The 12,500-nt window shown below is 42.3% G+C and overlaps 1 protein-coding gene across 1 annotated transcript; it reads left to right on the top strand.

Annotated features, from left to right (window-relative positions):
- The first annotated feature begins 1,603 nt into the window (after positions 1-1,603).
- Positions 1,604-2,668, top strand: LOC108359858 (uncharacterized). The gene has a single exon (XM_017611928.1). It carries the CDS (start codon positions 1,604-1,606, stop codon positions 2,666-2,668), a length of 1,065 nt encoding a protein of 354 aa, XP_017467417.1.
- Positions 2,669-12,500: the final 9,832 nt, after the last annotated feature.

Below are 12,500 nucleotides of genomic sequence, written 5' to 3'. Positions count from 1 at the left end.
ATTTGCCCCTACCCAAAAGTTCGACCCAAATTGGGGGACATCAGAATTCGTTTTAGAGGTATGGTTCCTTCGGCAAAGTTTCTTATTTTGATCCCTAGAATATGATTTTCACAGAGCAATGGGCGATTTTTTTGCCTCCCCACAAATCGATCCGGCCTAATATATACATATATCTTATTAGATAAACACGCCACGTGTCACCCCTTTTGTTTTTTTTACCCTATTTTAGCTTTGCACAGATTATTTTCGTAAATTTTAACTTATTTTTCAATTAATTAGTATTTTGCGGGTTTAATTAACTCGACTAGAATTACATAATAGGCAAATTTTCGGGTATTTAGCCCCCCACATATTTCGGAGTCGCTGCCGATAGCAGTCTGACTTTGGGATATAATTTATTTTATTTTGCAACTTATTTAACACCGGGATTTTCCTTTGCGGTTTTGATTTGGTTTAGTTTATACCTTTTATGAATTTGGCGTGAATTTGTTTTTGCTACACTTCCTTGTTGTTGGGTTCATTTATGCTTTCTCTTATATTTTAATCGCACATATTAATGTAAGGGTTAAGTATCAACAGACTGTGCATAAGTGTTAACGATTTTGACATTTTATACTCTTTTGTATTTCTCACTTGAGTTCTTTGCGCGTTTTAATTTGTTATTCATTAGCTATTATCGCCTGTTTGCTACCGCTTGCTACCACCCGCATTTTTTCCTCTAAATCAATAAAAGTGAACTTTTATGAAATTAAACCGCATATTTTTAATTTTCGAATTCGACCCGAGTTTTTGTCAGTAAATAACGCAACATTTTTTGATCCTTCCTAGCCGGATAGTACATCCCGCCCGCATATATTGTAAATCTACATATATTATAAAAAGACGTTGCGAAAGCGAAAAAAAATATGTGAACTGCTTAAGTCCGGGCCACTTTAAGGCTAAGTGTAACAGTGCATCTGCATGTAGGGTATGCAGCCAATGCCACCACACGCTGTTGCATGGTGTTTGTTTTGTGAACAATGCCACAACCACTGCTCATTTTGTTGACGATACGTCTCATGTGCCCCGCCCCCCCCCCTTGCATCCTGTCGCCGTCGATGCCGCACCAAGCGCGAACGAAAATGTTTCGCCCGCTGTTAGTTCTCCAACGGACACCGCCGCTGTACATGTACCATGCCTGAATTCCAGCTCCAACCCTCCTCAACCAACAGAAAGGTTAGTACTATTGTCCACCGCGTGGGTAAAGGTCCGCGATTGCGCCGGTCATTGGCAACCCACCCGTTTACTGTTTGATTCCGGGTCGCATGCCTCGTTTGTAACTGAGGCGTGCGTGCAACGCTTGGGTCTACCGCGAAGATCATCCAACGTGCTTATTACCGGCATTGGGTCAACACAAGGAGGTCGATCCAGAGGTGAGACAGTACTAACGTTTTCTTCTTTCTGCTCCAATCGACGCTTCACAGTAAACACACTAATTTTGTCGAAAATAACGAGCGACTTGCCCACACAGTTTGTACCGGTTTCAGCATGGTCCCACGTACAAGGATTGTTACTAGAAGATCCGCAATTTATGAAGCCTGGTCGTATCGACATATTGGTCGGCATGGACGTCATGGACCGGCTCGTTTTCTCGGATCTTCGCAAAGGTCCGTCTGGCACGCCAATGACCCAGCGAACAGTCTTTGGTTGGACGTTGTTTGGGAGTGTCGATGGCTCTCATCCCGCTACGCCCCGAGTGCATTCGGTGCATTGTGAGGTGACACTGGAAAGGGCGCTAACCAGGTTATGGGAACTGGAGGAAGCTCCACAAAAAACGCATCTAACACACGATGAGAGTTTCTGTGAAAACCATTTCGAGTCAACGCATCGAAGAGCTTCTGATGATCGGTTTATAGTTGAGCTGCCCCTGAAATCCGATGTACCGTTGGGGGACTCGCGAACTTTCGCCGTTCAGAACCTGATACGCCTCGAAAGACGACTCGCCCGCGACAACGACTTGCGTGTACGTTACAATGAGTTTATGCAGGAGCTCATTGATATGCGTCATATGGAGCCTGCGTCCAAAACTTCGATTCCAGTCTATTACATGCCGCATCAACCAGTCGTAAAAGAGTCAAGTGTTACGACGAAACTGAGGGTCATATTTAACGCATCTGCCAAAAGCGCTACCGGAAACTCGCTCACCGACGCGTTATTTGTCGGACTCCAGCTGCAGCAGGATTTATTTTCCATTTTGACACGTTTTCGTACTCATCGGTACGGTGTTACGGCTGACGTCGCAAAGATGTACCGTCAAGTCTGCGTCTCCCCGAAACATATTGATTTACAACGGATCGTCTGGCGTCGTGACCCCTTACTACCGATACAAGACTACCACATGTTGCGCATGACATATGGAGTAGCAGCGGCATCACACCTAGCTGTAAAGTCTCTTCAACAGACCGCAAGGTACTCGTCGAACAGTTGTCAGAAAGCCGTTGCTGTCATACTAAACGACTTTTATATGGACGATCTGCTCACTGGCGCATCGTGTAGGAAAGAACTTCAGTCGCTGCAACAAAACGTTTCCGAGATACTTAAAGAAGGTGGTTTTGAACTAAGAAAGTGGGCGTCGAATTGCGCGAAACTAAATAAAACTATTTCGAACTCGTCCGAATCTATACCGTGAATTAGTGTGAAGTGCGGACGTGTTTTTTTGCGCTCCTGTGTTTGAATAAAATAAATATCGAAATTTGAACCTCGTTTTGATCTGGCCTAGTCCAATGAGACAGTGACTCTATTTGTTGCATCTTTTTAAACAAAGTTGATGTGAAAGTCATAATTTAATTAATTAGTAATCAACATGCCTTGTGTTTGCGCTCAAAAAGTTGACGGCAACCAAGCGAAAGTACAATGCAATAACTGTAACGAGTTCTACCACATCAACTGTGCAGGTCTTTCGCTTGCTGATCTGGATTTTTTCATGAACTCTGACAACAAATACATGTGTAAAAAGTGCGCGGCTATTCGCCGAAAATCTCTTCACTCTCCCCCACCTGCCGCTAACCAGCAAGTGGTGGACATTTCGAAGTCTGCATCGTTTTCTAAGTCACCTATTCCCGCTCATATCGCCAATATCTCCAACTCTACTCATCAACAACAGCTGTCAAAGTCATCGTCTACGGCTTCTAATAATAGTGCTAAAGAATCGCAACAACAATTATCTATTCTACCTACTATTCTTAGTGAGCTTAAAGCAATTAGAGCTGATCAAGTTCATGTATTCGCTGAGATTAGTGCTCTTCATACAGACAAAAAACTTTTAATCGATGAAACAACTAAACTGCATGCTGAGTTAATAGCCTTGCGTAAACTGCACACTGAAGATGTACTCGTTGCCCTTGCATCGCTCTCTGCTGAGATTAGTGAACTTTGCCAAAATGCCTCTCACTGTAAGTGCACTTGCGCAGTCAATTCAATCGACCAGAGTTTTTCTGCTGCTGACCAGACGAATGTCATGGCAACTGCCGCCCACACTGCTGCCGCTCACACAATAAAGCAAATTAGTGGTACTGTTTCCTCCGTTTCTTCAGTGGCCGACGCCGCCTCTCCGCCTTCTGGCTCTCGAGCTACTAATGCTGCTGCCATGACTTTGCAGCCTTACGCAATGGAAACGCTACCTGTAATGCATGTCGTCTCTGCTTTTGGTGATGCTGGAACTGCGGTATCACATTCATATGCCATTTCTACCACTACAGTCGCTGCTGCAATGCCAGTTGCGGCTAACATTGGACCTACACTACAAACGTCATCTGCGCTGAATTCTTTCTCTGCTACTGCTGTTAATAACAGGTTAGCGACTTCTGTAGCTTCTAACATGACTTCTAGTACTACATTGGCTCCTAAAATGGCTAGTTCTCAGTTCTCTAATATGTCTACCACTGGTACACTGCCTGTTGATGCTAATTCTCCTATGGCTGCTGCTAGTCCGAATGACTGGATTACTGTGCGTCGTAATGGTGCCCGCCGGAGTAGAAATATTTTTTATGGTCGCAATGAAAATGCCGAACTCGAAGTAGTCGAAAAAAAGCAGTGGGTCCATTTATCCTCTTTTAAGAACACCGTCTCTGAACAAAATATAATCGCATATGTTTCAAAATATGCTGGTATCGACAGCAAGTATCTTACCTGTTATAAACTTATAAAGAAAGGTGTCTCTGTTGATTCTCTTGAAAGCGTTAATTTCAAGCTCGGTGTCTCAACAGCTTATTACGACAAGATTCTTAACCCTAATGTCTGGCCGTCTAATATAAATGTTCGACCTTTTCGGGTTTTTCAGAAAGAATCTAAGTCACACAAGGAAAGCTAGCACGATATATTCTGAAACTAGTTGCTGTGACTCTTCTTTGAAAATCTATTTACAAAACATGGGTGGTATGCGCACGAAATCTAAAGAAATTTACTTAGCATCATCTCGAATGGATTATGATGTCTTTATATTCGTCGAAACTTGGCTCAATAGCGACTTCTTCGACGAAGAGTTCTTCGATCCAAAACTATTTAATACGTACCGCAAGGATAGAGATTTTGTGAAGTCGGGTCACCTCAAAGGTGGTGGTGTGTTAATCGCGCTAAAGCGTTGCTTACGTTCTTCAGCCTATCAACTTTTGCATCGTGATTCTTTAATCGATCAGCTATGCGTAAGCGTTTATGGCTCCTTTGGCACTACATATATTTGCGTATCATATATACCACCCGGTAGCTCTTATTTAATTCTCATATTGAAAATATAGTTGATCTCTGCGACACTAATATGGATTCCCACTTTTGTATTATTGGTGATTTTAACCTGCCTGATATTATCTGGATAGATTTACAGAATAATGGTATTTTGACACCTACTAACGTCATGCGATCNATTGGTGATTTTAACCTGCCTGATATTATCTGGATAGATTTACAGAATAATGGTATTTTGACACCTACTAACGTCATGTGATCTAACGAAACTAGTTTTATTGATAGTCTCTTAAGTTGTAACCTTATTCAAATTAATTGTTTATTTAATTCGCTATCTAAGATGCTCGATCTAGTATTTGTAGACGAAAACTTAATATTTAACCTTTCTGAGAGTAATCTACCTCTGTACAAGACAGACAAACATCACGTTCCGCTTGTTATTTCTTTAAACATTTTTTATGTAATCTCTATCCGAGCAATTCGTGTACTTCCGCTTTTAATTTTCGGATTACCAACTTCTGTGAGTTGAATAATGCACTTAGCGATATTAACTGGCCTAATATTCTTTCAACAAATGATGTGAGCTTATGTTTTGATACTTTCTTGTCTAAGTTGACAGAGGTTTTTTCCATTAAAGTGCGTCCTCTTCCTCCTAGACTTCATAAATTACCATGGCATAACACTACTCTAAAAAATTTGAAGAATAAACGTAATAAATATCATAAACTGTATAAGGCCAACACTGCGAATGCTGTTCTCAGGGATCAGTATATGAATTATCTTAATCAATTTAATGTGCTGGATAAGTTTCTTTATAATCGTTATATTGGTAAACTGGAAGCTGAGCTTAAAGTAAATCCTAAGGTTTTTTGGAATTTTATTCGCTGTAAACGTGGGTCTTCCAACATACCGGCTTGTATGTGCCTTAATGGTAAATTCTCTCAATCTTTGCCTGACACAGTTGAATTCTTTACTGAGTTCTTCAAATCAAACTTTGATAGTGAAGCTGATAACCCGAATAACTCACACGCTCGCTCGAAATTATCAGAACGCATTGATTTCGGTTCCCTCACAATCACAGAATTGGATGTTAGCACTTCTATGTCCACGCTTAAACCTTCGCTAAAATGCGATAGTGACGGGCTCTGCGCCTACGTTATGTCGCATTGCAGTTCATCTTTATGTGTTCCTTTATGTCATATATTTAATTTGTCTCTGTCTTCTGGCACATTCATTGATAGATGGAAGATTGCATCAATTACTCCAGTATTCAAATCTGGCAATAAAAATGACATCGCTAATTATAGGCCTATTGCTAAACTCACAGTTTGTTCTAAGCTATTCGAAAAAATTATAAAGGAGAAATTATCTTTCGTTACCAAGAGCATTGTTGAGCCGCGCCAACACGGGTTTGTTGTCGGGCGTTCTACTGTTACTAACTTGGCATCTTTCTCTGAATTCTGTGTATCAGCTTTCAAAGATGGTACTCAGGTGGATACCATTTATACAGATTTTTCGAAGGCCTTTGATAAGGTGTCGCACGCAATCTTAATATATAAACTTCAGTCTATCGGCTTTCATTCTGCCTTTCTACAATGGTTAAAATCTTATCTGTCTAATAGGGCCTTGTTTGTTGAAGTCGAAAACTGTAAATCCCACTCTTTTGTGGCAACGACGGGTGTTCCCCAAGGCAGTATCCTCGGACCACTTTTGTTCGTCCTTTTTATAAATGACATTGGCTCCTGTTTCAAATTTTCTAGGTTTTTACTCTATGCAGATGACCTCAAACTCTTTCGTAGAGTTAACGACTCGTCGGATGTTTCTTCTCTGCAGTACGACCAGAGTAACCTGGTCAGTTGGTGTCATACGAAGAAGCTTCACTTAAATGTAAATAAATGTTTTCATATGTCTGTGTTGGTGTTGGTTGATTTTTCCGACAGGGTGGAAAGATGATTTATTTTGGAACGAATTTCCGTCATCCCTTGTCAAGTTTGGTTTGCAGACAAACCGGTTTCGGCGTTGTGCCATCTTCAGTGTCATTTTTCGTTCTCATTTTCATATGTCCTTCTCAAAATCTTCAAACATTATTTTTTCTAATTAAGATATTTCTAGCACTCGCTTGGCCTCTGTGAAAGAGTTTGTTGACTTAGGTCTTTGACTCAAATTTTTCGTTTGTCAATCATATCTCTTACGTGCTTCCAAAAGCCTACAGTAACCTGGCTTTCCTGCGTAGATATGCGAAAGACTTTAAGGATCCATACACCAGGAAAGCTTTATTTATCTCTTTAGTACGATACAACTAGAGTACGCTTCTATTATTTGGAACCCCATTTACGACTGTCATGCCGCAAGACTCGAAAGAGTGCAGAGAAAATTTGTTCGTTTTGCGTTAAGTTCCCTTAACTTTGATGACCCGATGCCCTCATATTTTTCCCGCTGTAAACTTATTCACCTACAAACTCTTGAAACTAGAAGAATTGTCCAGTTGCTCATGTTCGTTTTTTATTTGGTTGTTGGCTCTTTGGATTGTTCGGTCCTTCTGGAGAAGATATCCTTTAATGTGCCTCACAGATTTCTACGCTCATCTCTGCCGTTTTACTTGCGTGCTACTAAGGCTAACTATTACCATTTTGATCCGATTTTCCGCGCTCTGACAGAATTTAACAAGATCTCAAAGAGTCTAAATATTGATTTTTCGTTGCCGAGAAATATTTTCAAGTCATCTATTGATTAATTTTTCTTATAACTACTTGTGTATCTAAATCTATAGTATTTAGTTTTAATTATGATAGTCTTATTTTTATCTAGTCTGTAAGATTGTAATCATAGACTGAATAAACTGAATAAACATAAACATCGTAGATGGGAAAGATGTTCACGCCTTGGGCCTAATATGGAACACAGACGAAGACCATTTCACATTTGCAGTAAACCTGAAGAGACCGCCCGTTAATTTAACTAAAAGAGCGTTTTTGTCCGATGTCAGCACACTATTTGATCCTTTGGGACTACTTGCTCCATCCAGCAACCGCGCGTTCTAAGATGTGGTTTCAGGACATTTGGCGCGTCAACGTTGGCTGGGATGACGTTATTCCTGACTCCGTCGCCATAAAGTGATCGGAACATCGGTCAGAGCTGCTTTTTCTTTCAAACTTTAAAGTAAATCGGTGGCTTGGTACCGGAATAACTGGGTCAGTTACGGAACTGCATGTGTTCGCCGACGCCTTAGAACGCGCTTACGCCGCCGTAATGTATGCGCGCACCTTACAAAAAGGTGGCAGGGTTACAGTTTCGTTGATCTCGTCGAAAACAAAGGTGGCGCCGCTTAAATCAACGACTCTACCGCGTCTAGAACTATGCGCGGCGCACCTCGCTGCTAAATTGGTGCGGACCGTATTGCGTAGCTGGGACGAACTCAGCTACCCTTTGTATGCGTGGACCGACTCGACCATCACATTGGCATGTATACAAGCGCATCCCAGTAGATGGATGAGCTTCATTGCGAACCGCGTAGCTGATATCCAGGAGGTTCTGCCTCCTGATTGTTGGAACCATGTCCACTCAGAACAAAATCCTGCAGATTGTGCTTCAAGGGGTATCAGTCCGTCCGAACTACTCCATCATAAGCTGTGGTGGACTGGCCCTGAGTTTTTGGTAGGCGCTGATCTATTCTGGAAGCAGATGTCGTCGAAGAATCATACAACTGAGTTGGGCGTTCGAAGCAAGGTTCACGCTAATGTAACAAGTTTGAAGGATCAATGGTCAATACTGACGAAATATTCGTCGTACTCCAAGTTGCGGCGCATCATCGCTTACGTGTTACGTTTTTTATTCAACGCTCGAGTTAGCACTATGCACAACGCTAGAAAGCGTCTTGGTCCTCCGAGTTTCCAGGAAATAACTGAGGCTGAAATCCGATTAATAAGGTATACGCAACAGTTTTCTTTTTCTAACGAAATTTCTAATTGCAGCGCAAAGAGGCCAATTCCACTTCGCAGTAGTCTTTTGCGTTTGCAGCCGTATCTCGACAAGAAGTTTACCCACGGAAGAGGAGCGAAGGCCACCAACGGATACATTGTTGCTTTGTTTGTATGTGCACCGGCGCAATGCATCTGGAGTTTGTTGCAGATCTGTCCACATCAGCATTCCTTAACGCATTCAAGAGATTCGTCAATCGCAGAGGCTACTGTAAGATTATGACATCGGATAACGGTACGAATTTTGTTGGTGAAGAAAGGGAGCTTCGAGTCGCGTTTCAACAGTGTATGGCTGACACCAAACTACGTAATGTTTTTACCGATTCGAATATCGAGTGGCGTTTTAACCCTCCTTCTGCACCTCATATGGGCGGGTACTGGGAAGCCGGTATCAAGCGCATTAAGTACCACCTAAAACGCGTACTGGGTGAAAATCTGCTATCATACGAAGAGTTCAACACGCTGTTGACAGAAGTGGAGGCCTGTGTAAACTCCCGCCCTCTCTGTGACAACCCTACGGACGCTGGCGATATAGAAGCTCTAACTCCCGGCCATTTTATTGTTGGAGAGCCACTGAAGTCAATCCCAGAACCTGAGGGTCAAGGGTTCTGTGGAGATCTTCGACAACGTTGGCAAGCAATTTCGGCCATGAGGCAACATTTCTGGCGCCGATGGAAAGACGAATACTTCGTGAGTCTTCAACGTCGCACTGTTCTGGACCCCTTTCGAAGTTGTATGTGAAAATTGAAGCTTTGTAATTTTAGCTCCACCTCGCGAGTCTGTCAGATAGGTCTTTCTGGTTCGTTAACCATTTCAGACTCGCGTGGTCGGTGATCACCATAAAAGGTAGTCCCTCATCAACATAAGGCCAAAGTCGCTTTACACTAAGCACCGCCGCGTAACATTCCAATTTGGTGATGCTGTAGTTGCGTTGCGTCTTAAAAATAAGCTATCGGACGCTCGTTACCTTCATCTAATTGAAGGAGTACCCTTCCCATACCGTCAGTTGACGCATCACATGGTGCTGAAATTAGTTCTGATTTAATCGGTCGAACGCCTTCCGGGCTTCGTCCGTCATTGTAAACCTTTTGATTTTGTCTTTCGTGAGACAGTCGTGAAGCGGGGCTGCAATGTTCGCGTAGTATGAATCTACGGTACCAGCCGGACATCCCCAGGATCCGTTTGAGCTGCTTCGGGGTTCGTGGTTCCGGAAAATCTCTGAGTTCGGCGATTTTGCTTGCATCTGTGCGGATACAACCGTTGCCAACAACGTAACTGAGATACCTCATTTCTCTAAAACAGGATTTACTTTTTTCATGTTTATTGTCAATTTTGCTTTACGACGACACCTACCAACCTTTTCTAACAAATAATCGAAAAATCGACAGAAGAAACAAGTAATCACCTAAACACACGAACACAGCCTCTCGTAAAGAAGCGGGAATAACCTTGTCCATTAGTATACACATACGTTGCACTGCGTTACACAGCCCAAAAGGCATGACGGTAAATTCGTATAACGGTCTACCAGGTACCGTGAAAGCTGTTTTCTCTCTGGATTTCCTTTCTATAGGTACCTGCCAGAAGGCGTCCATCAAGTCAATTGCTGTTCCAAGGCGTGTGTTTTGAAGTCGGCTTAAAATGTCATCAATATGGAGGAGGGGGTACGCGTCCTTTATTGTTCTTTCATTTAATTTTCTGGCATCCAAGCACAACCGGTTCTCCGTTCCCTTCACCACCAGTGATACGCGAGAGCTGCAGCTGCTGTTACTTTCTTCAATCACACCCATATCTAACATTGTATTCAATTCGTTATATACAGCTTCTGAATGGCCGGCGAAATCGCGTAGTGTCTTTGCTTTACCGGCAGATTCTCATTGGGGACTTCTATAATATGTTCCTCTTTATCAGTTTTCCCTAGCCCTAGCACAGCAAAAGACGGAAACTGGGCCTTTATTCGCTCCAAAGCCATGCTTTGGTCATGGGTCAGGTCGTGTTGTACCGCGTCAAACGTTAAGTCTCCTTCTGCGGGTACGAGCTCTGATACAACATTTCCATTCACACTTGTAGCCGACCCTTTATTCACCACACACATACCAAACTCATGCCAAAGATCAACACCTAGAGGCATACTCTTGTTCTGTAACAATTAAAAACTCTAAGTTTCTAGTCACGTTATCCCACAAGAAAGGAAGCGTGATGACACCTTCTACTTCAGTTTCTCCACCGTTGGCCGTTCGGATGTTTTGACCCATAATAGGTAGTATGAAGTGCTCCTCCCTCGAGAAGCTTTCCTAAACAGCTCGCACCTGCACCAGAATGTAATAGAGCTAGCACCTCCTGGCCACCAATTTTAGGTTTGCGAAAAATCTATTGTCTCCGTTAACAGCGACTATTGCGGAAATATTCTAGGGAGATCCTTTTTCTTTTCCCTAATCTTACCTATCTTCCTATCGTTCCTACTTATCTTCACTTTTACTAGCTCTTCCCTGAATATCCGTCTACGCGCTTCCTCCTATTCAAGCTTTCTACGGTGTAAGTTCTTAGCTTCATTGCTTACTTCTGCTCTTCTCTTTTCTCTCTTCTAAGGATTCTCACTGGGTTGACTCCGGGTTTTCCGCTCCCTGATAAGAGTTCCCGGAGATCTCCGCCACCTTCAAGTTTCCTAACTCGGCTTGAGAACACAAAATGACGCATCACTGCCGCACGCGAAACACAACATATTATGAAGGACGATTTACACTTATTTTCTTCTGATGGATTCTTAACAAAATAGTCCACGGGCATACCGCACGAAAAACACAACATTAACTGAAACGGAGACAGACAAAAAGAACGAATCGAGGACTTTTGGACATCGGAACTAACGGATGACGACAATTTCTCACGGGTTTGCATTCTCTGCTGCGGTTTTTTATGCTAGGTCCTACCAAATGCTTCTAAATAACACGGTTCTAACTTATCTACTTTCTCAACTTCTGTTTAATTCAATTCATTGACTGTATTTGACCTATTCTTATTCTCCTTTATAACTTTCTCTGCACGTCTGCATTCTGGCTTTAACTCCGCTAGCGACTCCATCCGAGACGCGAAGGTTGGGTTGGCCAAATATGGCTTAAGGTTCCCTCTTATAACTGCCACAAACTCCTGCTCGAGGATTTTCTTCCTAAGGCGGATAGTTGAATTGTGGACCTCACTATAGAATTCTTCGAAGCTCTCTTGGGGTGCCTGCTTCCTCTCCATTATTTTTTCGGATTATTTCGTAGTCCGATTCAGCGCTCTTAAAATGGTTGAGCTAATCGGCTTTAAGTTCAAAATAGCCGAACTCTGGCTCCTCGGCATGATCCTCGAGGACCTGCCAGTACCATTTTAAGGCGCTGCCAATAATCAAACAGTGGAAGTTTGTAAATAACTGATAGTAGCAGATGCCATACTGCGCCCTCATCTTCTCTATCCGGAAAATTAAACTCTCTATCGTTAAACCTTTGGCCAAACCATCGAACTTTATGTTCCATTTATCTAGATCTATTTTTTCCTTAATCTCGCTTCATTTCGTGAGTGGGACTGACCCTGGGCTCCTTCTTCTCTAATAAATACTTCGTTTTTAAGTAGATGTGTCGCGTCTCTCTTTCGGCGCACTATAGGCAAAACACGAGTTTTTTTTCAAAATCGTAGATCTTCGGTTAAAAAAGAGATAGGGGAATGAAAATTTTTTTATCGTGAAGATAATTGATTATATAATGTAGGAAAACTATAGAGAAGTTAAAATACAGTTCAAGATATCACTTTTTTTGAAATTTCGAT

This window comes from Rhagoletis zephyria, unplaced genomic scaffold (genome assembly GCF_001687245.7).
Source record: "Rhagoletis zephyria isolate East Lansing unplaced genomic scaffold, Rhagoletis_zephyria_1.1 Rzeph_scaffold_00482, whole genome shotgun sequence".
In the NCBI taxonomy this organism is placed as follows: domain Eukaryota; kingdom Metazoa; phylum Arthropoda; class Insecta; order Diptera; family Tephritidae; genus Rhagoletis; species Rhagoletis zephyria.
Note: the sequence above shows the minus strand (reverse complement) of the source record. Positions and strands in the feature narration are given on the sequence as shown.